Here is a 14,434-nt window from a genome sequence, read left to right as displayed (position 1 = left end):
CTTCCTTCCTTCCTTCCTTCCTTCCTTCCTTCCTTCCTTCCTTCTTTTGGCAGCTTCTCGACTTTATTAGCCTGGAGCTCCTCCCCGACTTTCCCAGGGACTGGTCTCTGGTCCCTGGGCACAGTGAGCAGGACTGAGGTCAGACGGGTTCGACCCCTGGCCATAGCAGCTTGGGACAGCCGGGTCTACAGAACAACATGTGCAAAAGTCCAAATGCTGGCACTTCAGGTGTGGCCCGTACCACCATCAGGCGCAGTGGGTGGGCGGGAAGCCATGCTCCTCTCCTGGCCATAGGTCGACCATAGCAGCGCTCCCTCCCAGCAGCCCCTAGGAACAGCTGGTGATTCTAGCCAGGAAGTGCTGCGCCCACCACTCCTCCAGGTCAATGGACACGAAGTTCTGCAGCCGGGGATTGGGGGTACTCTCCACATACTGCACAGGGCTTGGCCGGCCCTCACTGGCTGGGCCACCATCCAGCTGCTGCTGCAGCACCTGCTGCCAGGCTTCGGACACAAAGCGGACATTCTCCTTGTGGGCCAGTGTGTAGGTCTCCTGGGTCCCCTCGAGGGATAGGGACGTGGAGGGGGCCCGACGGCTATTCACACGATTGAACACAAGCCTTGGCCCTGGACTCAACAGGGGCCAGGGTCCCGGCGACTGCGCGAAAGGCTGCGCCCGCTCGGGCTGCAAGGTTGGCGGCGTGGGCTGCCTGCATTTTAGGAGCTCGTCGAGCGGTCCCTCCACCTGCTGCTGCGTGGGACCTGTGCAGCGCAGCGCGACCAACTTGCTGGGCCCCTTGGTGATGGTGCACATGGCGCGCCGCTCCCAGACCGCCGGCCCCCAGCCAGATCCCAATATTCCCTTTTTCTATATTTCGAAGAAATATAAATTACTGAATTCCATCTGTGGTCAATAAGGATTTTGCACCAACTTTTTAAGCACACGTTTGTTCTTGATTGCTTCTCAAATTATGAATATCAACTTTTTGAGAAATCTCTTAGAATATTCAAATATATGAAGGACAAACGAAAACGCTTAATCGTAAATCCCATTTTCATGAAGCAACCACCATCAGCAGCTTGATGGCTACATGCATTCAAATATTACAAATGGATTCTATGATTGTTCACGAGAGGTGATACTATTTTACTAAATCGATAGAGGCTTATTAATATACTCCCTTATTTGCACAACAAGGTGTTCAACACACACACACACACACAATCACATTAATTATTCCTTTCAATTCCATCCTCATCAAACTATAGGTAGTATTTAGTGCCTTGAATATTTCACACAATATTAGGTAATGGGAAATTTCCAATGGTATGGAGTAACTAAGAGTACTTTATTGCTAACTCTCATAACATTTCTTTATTGTTCAAAAATAACAATGAATCAAATTGCGCTCAAATCCTAAGGATAATATAAACATTTGGCAAAAAAATGAAAAATGGAACAATTATAACAGAAGCTAATGAGGCATATTCTCTGTCACAGAAAATCAATCAAAATTCAATTACTGTTTTTCTCAATTGCATTTTGCTTGTTCTTCTATTTGCATTATATTGGGGGGTTAGAGGGAATGTACATGTGCAGGAATTTTTTTGTTATAAACATCAAATAACACCCTTTATGTGAAATTTCCTTCTGATTTAATGTTTTTCCTTCTATCATTTTTCTCGGTTTTTATATAGAAAGGCTACTTAAAATGTCACTAAACATATTTCAGGTAATTGGATTTTGTGTTAAACAATAATTTGTTAGAAGGTTTTAATTTTGTTGACTAGTAAAAGCAAGACATTTAATCATCCTAGCATGTAAACAGTGCCTTTTATTTTTAGATAAAAATATGGTGTTACTCAGAATGTTATCAAGTACTAAGCCTTATTTGTCAATGTGTCAAGCCTTCATTATAAATAAAGGTAAAACTGGAAAATGTGCTCTCAAAAAACTCAGCTTTAGAGAAGTAGACACTGTTAGTTGTTTTGTTTGAATTTTTTCAATTTACAGATACATTACAATGTGCATATTGGCTCTCTAGAATACATACATGTTTAGACGTTTGATTCAAGGTTATCACGTTAGAATTAAAACACCCTTGACTTTGCCATTTCTCTTACCTAGTGTTAGCAAACTTACATGGTTTGTTCCCCAAGGTCGAACTGTTTGCTTTTCTCCCTAAATCAGAGGCAGAGAATGTCTCTGCCAATGAGGCCACAGAGAATGGAATTCAGGCTTTGTGAAGGCTGAAGGGGCTACCTAAGGAGCGTAACTCATCTAGTCAAGGCTTTCTCTGAGTGTTCTTTAGATGATATATGAAGGGAAGGTTAGAGATCATTTTTCTCTTTCACAAAATACCTGGAAGACATCGTGCTTGCTTCCCGGAGCCTCTGCAAGGCATTCCTGTGTGTCAGTACACCTATGTCCATAGGCCATCCTTTAAGTCTAAAAGAGAGTTAGGCACAGGCCAGGATATCACAAAAGCCAGTTCCCTTCTCCTGGTATAGCATGGTCTACATGGTAGGTGATGGAATCTTAGCTTTCAAGGAAAGATATATTTTTATATCTTTTAGGTCTAGTTGATTTATAACTTTGTTCACATTCTCTAATTCCTTAATGATCTTCAGTTTAGTTGTTTCATCCATTGTTTAAGGTGGAGTATTGGGCTGGGTGATGTGGCTCATGCCTGTAATCCTAGCACTTTGGGAGGCCGAGGCGGGTGGATCACTCCAGGCCAAGAGTTCAAGACCAGCATGGGCAAAATGGTGAAATCCCTTCTCTGCTAAAAATACAAAAATTAGCTGGGCATGTTGGTGCACGCTTGTAATCCCAGCTACTCGGGAGGATGAGACATAAGAATCGCTTGAACCCAAGAGGCGGAGATTGCAGCCAAGATAGTGCCACTACACTCCAGCCTGGGTGACAGAGCAAGAGACTTTGTCTCTAAATAAATAAATAAATAAAGTGGGGTATTGAAGTCACCAAGTTGTTTTTTAGAACTCTCTATTTTTTCCTTTAGTTCTGTTCAGTTTTTGCCTCATGTATTTGGGGACTCTTGTAAAATAAATATATATGCTTAATTAGTACATCTTGACAGACTGATCGTATCATTATATAGTGTCCATCTTTGTCTCTTGAAATAATTATTGCCTTAAGGTGTATTTTGTCTTGTATCAGGACAGTCAGACCAATTTTCTTTTGGTTATTTTTTACACAATTTTTTTTTCATGCTATTACTATTAACCATTTGTGAATTGGATCTAAAGCCAACTCTTTTAGACAGCATAGAGTTGGATGTTCTAAAAAATCCATTCTGCCAATCTCTGCCTTTAAATTGGAGAGTTTAATTCATTTAAAGTAATTACTGGTAAAGAGGTACTTACTCCTCCTATTTTGCTATATATTTTCTGTATATCTTATAGCTTTTTTCTCAATTCCATAATTCCTACCTTCTTTTGTGATTAATTGATCTTTTCTAGTGTATCATTTTTATTCCTTTCTATTTCTTTTTCCCTATATACTAATTTTTTATGGCTATCCTGCAGAATACAATTAATATCTTAATTTTAGAGGAATCAATTTTTATTAAACTACAAATTAGTTTATATAGTACATAAAACCTACTCCTTTAAAGCTCTAATCCCTTTTGTGTTATTTTTACAAACTACATGATTAAACATTGTACAATGCTAATTAATACAGACTTATAATTATTGTTTCATGCATTTGTTTTTAAAATCATATGGGAGGAAAAGAGAATTATAAACCAAAAATATAATTCTTCTGGCTTTTTTATGTATCTATGTAGCTACCCTTTTCTTTGTTCCTTATTTCTTCATATGGTTTTGAGTTACTATCTAGCGTCTTTTCATTTCATCCTGAGAGACTCCATTTTGCATTTCTGTTATGGGAGGTCTACTACTGGCGGAACCTGTAAGTTTTTTTCTATCTAGGAATGTCTTAATTTCTCCTTCATTTCTGAAGGTTAGTCTTGGGGGATATGGAATTTTTGACAAGTTTGTTTGCTTTTACAACTTTAAATATGTTATCCCACTGCCTTTTGGCTTCCATGGTTTCTGAAGAAAAACTGGCTGCTAATCTTATTGAGGAGTCCTTGTATATAATTAAGGCCTTTCTCTTACAACGCTTTCAAGATTCTTGCTTTGTCTTTGTCTTATGACAGCATGATTATAAGCTTTCTCATCGTAGATTTCTTCAGGTTTATCTTACATGGAGTTTGTTGAGCTTCTTGCATGTTTATACTCATGTGTTTCAATTGCTCTAGCTTCACATTCAATGACTTTTTTCTAACTGCTCTAATCTGCTGTTGGAAACTTCCAGTGGGTTTTTTTTTTTTTTTTTTTTTTTTTTTTTTTTTTCAGTTTCTGTACTTTTCAGTTCCAAAAGTTCTATTTGTTTTTTAAAAAATAATATCTCTCTCTTTATGGATATTCTCTACTTGGTGAGACATTATTCTCTTGGTTTACTTTAGTTCTTTGTATTTCATTTATGGAAACATTTTGAGCATATTTAAAAGAGTTGACATAACTCTTTTCTAGTAAGCCCAATGCCTGGGCTTCCTTCTGCACAGTTTCTATTAATTTCTCTTTTCCCTGTGAGTAGGCCACACCTTCTTGTTTTCTTTGCATGTTTTATTTTTTATTTATCATTAAAAATTAGATGTTTTGATATCATACTGTATCAACTCTGGAAATTAGATTTCTAAACACACTTCCCTCCCCACCCCATGGGTTTAGTTGATAGCACTTGTGTGTTGTTGTTTTTTATTTGCTTTTTTAGTAACTTTTCTTAAATATTTTTGTAAAGTCTGTATTTTTATCATTTGTGGCCACTGGAGTCGGTGTTCTGATAGCTTAGTGGTCACCTAGTACTCCGACAGTTTCCTTAAACACGTGGAGCCTAAGAAAGAAAGAGAAGTATTCTCTAAGTCCTTGAAGGCTGGCTCTGTGTGTTGGGGTACTCTTTCAACTAGCCAGGCTGTAGACTTCACTTCTAGCTTGCAAGGGGCCTGAAAGCTAGTGAGATATGAGACCTTAAGGTCTTCTCAGGCATTTTCTGAATAATTGTCCAGCCCTGCACATGTGCATGGCTTTTTATTTCTCTAGTATATACAAGAACTTTTTAAAGTTCTTATTCCCCCAAGTATTTCCTTTCATAGCCTCTTTCTTCCCATGCTTTTCCATCTGTTTACTGTTTAACTGTTGTCCCTTGCCCCAGACTCCTATAGCCAATACTTGTGTCTTTAAGTTTTTTCAACACATGCCCCTCAGGAAGCTGTTCCAAACCTGGAAACACTCTAAGTGAGGCAAAACAAAAGCAAGATTACACCAATCCTTTAGGGAGCCAAAAGACAGGTCCAACTGGAATGCAACAATTCTTTGAGAATAAGTTCTGTATTATACCTATGCACGAGGGTGGGAGCTATACTGAAGGCACTGTGGAGGCTGGGGGATGGTAGACAGGTAATTTTAAATGCCGCAGCTCTCTTGCTCTCTCACCACAAAGCAGCCACTTCTTTCTTCACCAAGGCTTCCCTGCGTGTTGTAAGTTTTTGACAAGCTCTAGAGTTCTGTAAAAGTGGATTCTGACACTTCTTTCTAGTTCATGCCTGGCTCGTTGTTGCTTTTGTGGAGGGATGATGTGCCAACGTGTCCTCCTTCATGATCTTCAGTGACATCATTTTTGCCACCTGATTTTTGCACTTCTAGAAGTAATCACATTTCTTTACAATGTTCCTTCTACAACAGGCATGTATGAAGTCATAGAATTATATCACAAGGAATGACACCTGTGACAGGCAAGGACTTTTCAATCCTTTTCACTGTCTGTGTTGAAATAAATGATAAATATTATTTAACAACTTAGTCATATGTAAAACATATAAATTAGATTGAATTCTACTTCAGTTTTCGTTTATGCTTGGCTAACATATTTGGACTACTTCTTCTCCATCTGTTTTTTCACATCTACTCCTTTAGATGTTTCATTACTTCTTGGTTTGGCTACGTGGCCCCACTTCTCTTCAATTTTTCCTGGCTGCAGGCAGTGAATCTCTAGATGTTTGAGTGACCTGAGATCCTCAGCAAGCACACTTGCCTCTGCAATACATCACCTGGAATTGGCCTGTTCTTTGTGTTTTGACACGGCTGCCACAAGAAACCAATACCCCATGGCTTCCTTGAGGAGTCCTTGTATATAATAAGGCCTTCACCATAGGATGGTGGTACCACGTGAAAGCCTGCTAACTCTTGCTCCAAGGGACAGGAACAGAAGACACATGCCCACAAGAGCTTGCATTCGTGTTTGAGTGGGTCCCTCCAGTCCTGACCACACCAGGAGGAAGTGAGGCCCCACCCCACGACTTCTGTGCCAGTATCGCCTGGCAGCTGATGGTTCACTCCAAGCCCCTCACTCTCCAGGTTTTACACCAAGATACCACCAACGTCCAGGTCTCTGTTAAGGCCTTAAAGGAGAAGGCAAGGAGGCTCAGCATGGAGCCCCAGCCTCTTCCACCTACCCACAGACCAGCCCTTCCCCAACAGCTGGGTCTCAGGGAAAGAACGCTGTAAAATAGCGTATTCTGTCTTTAAATGATTTCCTCACGGGGGCAGTAGTGCTGCATATTTTCAAGGAAGCCTGCCTTGGAGCACTCTTCTCCCGCCCTTCCTGTGTGAAAAAACGCCACTGAGAGACAAAGGCACCACCAAACATGGCTGCCTTGCATTTTGCCCAGTTTGGGGAACCTGCTCATACTGCTGGAATTTTGCTTTTGTTTCCATCTGAAATCAAACCAAGGCCTAAACCACCCACTTCTTTACTGAAATTTTTTCCCACTAAACACTCAATAACTTTATTTGCCTTTGGCTGGCTCCTGGGTGTGGGGCGGGGTAGGGGTTGGCAGTAGCCTGGGATTCATGCGCCCTCTGGTGGACCTCAGAGACGAGAACCGGAATCCCGGCCAAACCTGAGGACTTCACAGTCAACACAGTTTAGGAGGGTTGCATCGTTCCTCAGGTCTGCACCCCAGACTCAACATGAGGGGACGGGGCACGTTGGGAGGATGCCCTGAACCTCAGGCTCTCATACTCTCCCGTGTTGGACACCCGCCTGTTCTGCCGAGCCTTCATCTGCTTCCACGGTCCTTGTCCACTTCCCGCTGGTGAGGATGAAGAGAAGGATACCACAAGGGAAGCCGATGGCCCAGGCCAGTCCCTGGCTTTCATGGGGTTCTTGCTCCTCTTTCTGGGAATGTATTCCAGCTCGGGGGATAGGGGTTCAGGTTCCTCCCTGCCCCCTGGGGAGCTGTGGGTTTGCAGTGCCTGGGTCCTGTTATGGGAAGCCGTGTTAGCTGTGGTTCCTGCGAGAATCCCCCGGAGGACACAGGCATTTCTCACCCCCCACATCCCCGGCCCTTCAGCACCATAGCAGCTACCACCGCCGCCATGTTCAGATCCCACCTTAAAGCACCCACTTTTATCAGGCAGTATTATCTTTCAAGAACGCTATTTCCACTTAACCTAGTCTTTGCAGTTCTGCTCTTAACTCGGTTTTATATCTCAAGCATTTTCCCTACATTACCAAATTGTTTACGTCTAGGGGCAAGTCTCAAGGAGCTAGGCCTAGGAGGAAGAAAACAATTCTGAAAATTAAGGGTAAGGATTGGGGCATTTCTAGGCAGCAGGCCACATGTTCCTTGACTTGGCTTGCGATTGTTAAAGAGAAAATTATTCTGGCAGTTGTTAAAGTGATAAGGAAGACTTTATTCAAGACTATTGCAATAGGGACGTTACAATAGGTGAGAACTAGATCAGTCTCCATTCTGAGCATAGCAAAGACAGCTGGGGATTTACAGTCAAGGAGCAGAATGAGGGGTGCCAGCGCATGGAACATCACAGAGAGGACACATCAAGGGTAGGGGAATTCTTGCTAAACTGAGTTAAGATTCGTATTAAAACTGGATTAGGCAAGCCAAAGACAGTACTTAAGAACGATCTCAGTCAAAAAGAGGGCTCAGAAGAGCCTATCTACAATTTGGTCAAGGAGATAGCCTTTGTCAGTATTCATGCTCTCAAGGAGTCTTTCTCCATTTGTGGGGTTAGACTCTGTAAAATGAGAGGCACCTGTTTTCTTGGAGCCCTAAGAGGAAGGCTTAGATACCGCTCATCACTTCATGCCATAAATGCGGACTTTGAGTGGTATACATATATAAATACGTATAAACCCCTATCAGAAATTACTAAAAGGTTGTCTCATGATTTCATCTTTTAACATGGGAACACAAGCACTTTCTAATATCATTAATTTTGTACCTTATATTTTAAAATTTTTATTTCACTTTATTTTTTGTTTGTTTTCATTGTATTTCTTCTCATTTGAAATTAGTTACTTAGTTTCTTCAGAAAGTTAAGGAAAATATTCATTGAAATAAATGACAAATATTACTGAACAGCTTAGTCATATTTCAACTTGTTAAATACATTTAGGCTTAATTCAGTTTTTGTTTATGGTTGGCTATAATATTTGTACCATTTCTCCTCCATATCTTTCCACTGGAAACAAAATATATAGGATGAAATGCAAAATTCTCCTTAAAAGTGTCAAAGAATTCACAAAAGAGAAACTCTCAGATTAAAACCCTATAGACAGAGAGAATTAAGGGGAACACCAGATTACCCAGTCTCTTTGGCTTTTCAGGTATTTGCTTTGCTTAGCTGGGTAGTATTGGCCTTCATTTTCAGGGACCTCACAGGTGGCAAAGAGCAGAAGATAGAAAAAGCCTGAAGGGAAGTATGACTATTAAAAAATAAAACACACTTAGGGATTTTCCTTTAACACAAACGTCTATCCCACATGGTTACAGGTTGGTTCTATGAAATTATTTTTTTTTTTTAAGATGGAGTTTCACTCTTCGTGCCCAGGCTGGAGTGCAATGGTACGAACCCGGCTCACTGCAAGCTCCACCTCCTGGGTTCAAGTATTCTTCTGCCTCAGCCTCCAAAGTAGCTGGGATTACAGGTGCATGCCACCATGCCTGGCTAATTTTTGCATTTTTAGTAGAGATGGGGTTTCACCATGTTGGCCAGGCTGGTCTTGAACTCCTGACCTCAGCTGATCCGCCCTCCTCAGCCTCCCAAAGTGCTGGGATTACAGGCAGGAGCCACCATGCCCTTCTGGTTTTATGAAGTTTTAAGCAAAAATGATTCCAATCTTATTCAAAATATTTTAAAGGGGAAATAGAGATGAATTACCCCCCAACACATTCTGAGCAACTTTTATAACCTTGATACCTAAATCAAACAAAGATTGTGACTGAAGAGAAAAATACAAACCCACTTCAATTATGAGTGGAGACTTAAAAATTGAGAGATATGAGCATGTTTAATCCATAGTTCTATAAAAGACAGTAAACTATGATCAACTTGGATTTATCTCATGACTGAAAGGGAGTTAAAACATTGCAAAAGGACGAAATGTCATACACCACTTTTCCAAATAAAGGAGAAAAGTATATGGTCATCTCAATTGATGCAGAAAAATAAAAACATTTGGTAAATTCAACAGCACTTACAATATAAACTTTTAGGAAGCCATGTATATAAAGGAACTTCCATAATCTGGTTATTGTATCATTTAATCATTGCTCTGTCAAACACTATTTTTTAACTCAGTGGCTTAAAAAACAAGCACTTATCATAGCTCAAAAAGCTACAAGTAAGATCAAGTGCTGTGGCTCACGCCTGTAGTCCCAGCACTTTGGGAGGCTGAGGTAGGCGGATCACCTGAGATCAGGAGTTTGAGACCAGCCTGGCCAATGTGGTGAAACCCTGTCTCCACTAAAATTACAAAAATTAGCCAGGCATGGTGGCATGCCCCCGTAGTCCCAGCTACTTGGGAGGCTGAGGCAGGAGAATTGCTTGAAACTGGGAGGCAGAGATTGCAGTGAGCCAAGATCATGCTACTGCACTCCAGCCTGGGCGACAGAGTGAGACTCTGTCTCAAAAACAAAACAACAGCAACAACAACAAAAAATCTACAAATATACTGTGTTGTTATCATGGTCTTGCCTGGATTGTCAAGCATCTGGCATCATCACTAGGTCAGGTTGACAGCTCCGCTAATGCTATCTCTTACATGTTTGGGGGTAAATTCACCGTAGAGACTGCTGGTCTTTCCTCCCCATCCTGCAACAGGCCAGCCTGAGCATATTCATACACTGGCAGCAGGTTCGCAAGGGAAAATGGAAGCACACAAGTCTTGTGAAACTCAGAGCTGACACACCATGACTTCAGAATTTTATTAACTAAATCAAGTCACAAAGACAGCCCAGATTTGGAGTCCACCTTTTTCCTGGAAAAGAAACTGAAAATTCACATTTACCCTAGGACGACAATTTAGGACGTTTTCACATTCAATCTAGTAGAGATAGCTACAAAAACGTACATCTAACATAATGCTTAATGGGAAAACAGCTAAAGAATTCCTTTCACAGCCATGAATAATAAAAGGCTACTCAATTAGAGCAATTCTACCAAATAGAGTACTGAAGGCAATGAAAAAAGAAAACTGAAATGAAAACAGGATTAGAAAAGAAGAAAAGTAAAATGTCATATATATTATATAATTCTACACATGTATAAAATAAGAGAATACATCAAACTGGGCATAAGATCAATACATAAAAGTAAACTGTATTTCTATATAGCAAAGGACATTAGAAAACATAAATTTAAAGAAGACACCATGTGCAATAGCACCAGTCACTATAGAGTAACTAGGGATAGGCTGGGCTCGGTGGCTCATGCCTGTAATCCCAGCACTTTGAGAGGCCGAGGAGGGTGGATCACCTGAGGTCAGGAGTTCAAGACCAGCCTTCTCAACATGGTGAAACCCCGTCTCTACTAAAAATACAAAAAAATTGGCCAGGTGTGGTGGCAGGCACCTGTTATCCCAGTTACTTGGGAGGCTGAGGCAGGAAAATCACTTGAATCTGGGAGGTGGAGATCGTGCCATTGCGCTGGGGCAACAAGAATGAAACTCCATCTCGAAAAAACAAACAAAAGTAAATTAACTAGGAATAAAAGATGTGTAAGACTTTTCATTTGAAAATGTAAAATTGCTAAGTGGGCCAGGCGTGGTGGCTCATTCCTGTAATCCCAGCACTTTGGGAGGCCTAGGCGGGTGGATCACCTGAGGTAGGGAGTTCGAGACCAGCCTGACCAACATGGAGAACCACATCTCTACTAAAAATACAAAATTAGCCGGGTGTGGTGGTGCATGCCTGTAATCTCAGCTACTCAGGAGGCTGAGGCAGGAGAATCGCTTGAACCTGGGAGGTGGAAGGTGCGGTGAGCCGAGATCATGGCATTGCACTCCAGCCTGGGCAACAAGAGCGAAACTCTGTCTCAAAAAAAAAAAAAAAAAAAATTACTAAGTAATGGTAAAGAAGATTGAGATAAATGCAGACACCATGATCAAACATAGGAAAATGCAGTATCATAAAGGTATCAGTTCTACTACAATTGGCTTATTGGTTCAATGCTACTCAATTTATCATTGCAAAATGTCCTTGTTGTAGTGCTTTTTTTTTTTTTTTGAGACGGAGTCTCGCTCTGTCACCCAGGCTGGAGTGCAGTGGCGCAATCTCAGCTCACTGCAAGCTCTGCCTCCTGGGTTTACGCCATTCTCCTGCCTCCCGAGTAGCTGGGACTACAGGTGCCCGCCACCACGTCTGGCTAATTTTTTGTATTTTTAGTAGAGACGGGGTTTCACCGTGTTAGCCAGGATGGTCTCCATCTCCTGACCTCGTGATCCACCCGTCTTGGCCTCTCAACATGCTGGGATTAAGGCGTGAGCCACCTTGCCCGGCTTTTATGTTTTAGTGCTTTTAACTTCAAAGCGCATTTGTCTGATATTAATATTGGTACTGCTACTTTCATTTTGTGTGATACTTGTTTGCCCCAACCTTAATTTTCAAAACTTCCTATAATTCTTGGCTTTAAGTGACTTAATTTTTAAAAGTACTGCATAGGGTTCTTTTTGTTGCTGCTTTGCATTTTGTATTTTAGCCCGATATAATGACTTCTGTCTTTTGAGGTGTCCACTCACATTTACTCTAATGAAGAAAACATTTAACTTTATTCCTGCCTTCCTACCTTATGTTTATTATTTCTTTTTCCAGTTCTTGTTTTTGATGTTTAAGTTGCTGATTATATCTTTTTACCAATTGTTAATTTCCATTCATAGTTACCTTCATTTCTCCATGTCCACAAACAGCCACATATTTTTCTAATGTTGTCTGAAACAAAGTACTATAAAGTCCCTCAAAGCACACTATTTCTTAGGTCAAGGTACTTGATTTCTTCCTCAAAACTAACCCAAGATGTTGTGTCCATTAACATATGTATTCCAATTCATCCTTTTATATTTTTCCTACTTAAAAGATTTGTTAAAATTCTTTAATATTTTATTCTGTACTCTTAGTGTTATTTCTTTTGCAGTATAGTCCCTCAATTATGACGATTTAGAGTGCTTATGTTCTTCATTTATAAAGAGTATAAGGTCTTTATTCCTGCTTCTCCTTCATCCACTTCAGTTCTCTTTTCTGGAATATTCACTTGGCTAGATTTGTTTTCTTTTTTTTGAGGCGGAGTGTTGTTCTGTCGCCCAGGCTGGAGTGCAATGGCGAGATCTCGGCTCACTGCCACCTCTGCCTCCCAGGTTCAAGCGATTCTCCTGCCTCAGCCTCCCAAGTAGCTGGGATTACAGGCGCCCGCCACCACACCGGGCTAATTTTTTGTATTTTTAGTAGAGATGGGGTTTCACCGTGTTAGCCAGGATGGTCTTGATCTCCTGACCTCGTCATCTGCCCGCCTCGTCCTCCCAAAGTGCTGGGATTACAGGTGTGAACCACCATGCCCAGCAAGGGTGACTTTTTAATAATTCTAGTATTTTACCAACATATGCTTAGTGCATATATTTATTCCATTCTGTGCCATAGTGAGACTCTACAATCTGGGCCTTCTTCAATTGTGGGAAGTTTTCTTCTACTTGTTACCTTAAATTTTGCCTTGTTTATTCTGTTTTTTCCCAATTGTAACATCTTTTAGTAATATGTTAAAACCTTAGATTTTTAAGGGTATTAACTTTTCCTTATTTTTCCCATTGCTTTATTTTTTCCTTTGTTTTGAGATATTTTATGCAGTTGATCCTTCCAACCTCTCATTCAATGTCAATTGATCTCCCTTTCAAAACTTTTCCTAATGGTTTAGCATTTTCCTAAATAAACGCTTTTGGGAGGCATCTGAATTTTAACAATTTCATATTTGTTTTTTTAATTCAAATTGTCATTTTTCCATCTAGCTACAGTATTTGCTGAGTCAAAGGTTGACTTGTTCAGAGGCTGTTAGGGGGCCATCTAAGGTTGCTTATGCCACTTAAGTGGGCTACAATTTATTTATTTATTTATTTTTTAGAGGGAGTCTCCCTCTGTTGCCCAGGCTGGAATGCAGTGGCTGGATCTCAGCTCACTGCAAGCTCCGCCTCCCGGGTTTACCCCATTCTCCTGCCTCAGCCTCCTGAGTAGCTAGGACTACAGTCGCCCGGCACCTCGCCCGGCTATTTTTTTGTATTTTTTAGTAGAGACGGGGTTTCACCGTGTTAGCCGGGAAGGTCTCAATCTCCTGACCTCGTGATCCACCCGTCTCGGCCTCCCAAAGTGCTGGGATTACAGGCTTGAGCCACCGCGCCTGGCCTACAATTTATTTTGTTGGAGTTACTAAGTAAAAAGTAACTGAAATTCCACAAGTGGTAGAGAATAAAGTGTTCTTTACTCCTATAAGCTACTGGAATACCACCATCAAGGACAATAGCTAACAAATATCGAATACTTAACCACGTATCAGGGAATATTCTGAGGATCTGAATACTGAATACAAATTCATATATTTATTCTTCACGACATCCTTCTAATGTAAGTAGTATGATTCTAGCCACTTAATTAATGAGGACAGATAGCAAAGAAAGTTTTATTTATTTATTTTTTTGAAATGCAGTCTCGCTCTGTTGCCCAGGCTGGAGTGCAATGGTGTGGTCTCTGCTCACTGCAACCTTTGCCTCCTGGGTTCAAGCAATTCTCCTTCCTTAGCCTCCTGAGTAGCTGAGATTACAGGCACCTGCCACCATGCCCAGCTAATTTTCTTTTGTGTTTTTAGTAGAGACGGGGTTTCACCATGTTGGCCAGGCTGGTCTCAAACTCCTGACCTTGTGACCGCCTGCCTCAGCCTCCCAAAGTGCTGGGATTACAGGCATGAGCCACCGTGCCTGGCTGCAAAGAAAGTTTAAATACTTTAGGCAAAGTCACAGAAGAACAGTTAGAAACAAATTTTTTTTTTTTTTCAAAGATAATGTTTTT

The 14,434-nt window shown here is 41.0% G+C and overlaps 1 protein-coding gene, 1 long non-coding RNA gene and 1 pseudogene across 4 annotated transcripts in view; all 3 read right to left on the bottom strand.

Annotated features, from left to right (window-relative positions):
• The window catches only part of LOC111531605, a 37,028-nt gene that overhangs the window by 1,108 nt on the left and 21,486 nt on the right, over positions 1-14,434 (bottom strand). The window lies entirely within an intron of this gene.
• On the bottom strand, positions 47-813 carry LOC111531603 (MAPK regulated corepressor interacting protein 2-like). 3 transcript variants are annotated; one of them, XM_023198909.1, is made up of 2 exons: positions 505-813; positions 47-399 (listed from the first exon to the last, which is right to left on the bottom strand). In XM_023198909.1, exons 1-2 carry the CDS (start codon positions 811-813, stop codon positions 328-330), a joined length of 381 nt encoding a protein of 126 aa, XP_023054677.1. In that variant the 3' UTR covers positions 47-327. The 3 variants fall into 3 exon arrangements, with proteins under 3 accessions (XP_023054677.1, XP_023054679.1, XP_023054676.1); XM_023198911.1 differs by having other exon boundaries at positions 47-503; positions 762-813; XM_023198908.1 differs by having other exon boundaries at positions 47-813.
• On the bottom strand, positions 7,035-7,468 carry LOC111531604 (annotated as a pseudogene).

Source organism: Piliocolobus tephrosceles, chromosome 12, assembly GCF_002776525.5.
Source record: "Piliocolobus tephrosceles isolate RC106 chromosome 12, ASM277652v3, whole genome shotgun sequence".
Classification (NCBI taxonomy): domain Eukaryota; kingdom Metazoa; phylum Chordata; class Mammalia; order Primates; family Cercopithecidae; genus Piliocolobus; species Piliocolobus tephrosceles.
The sequence above is the reverse complement of the archived record's forward strand: the minus strand, read 5'-3'. Positions and strand labels throughout refer to the sequence as shown.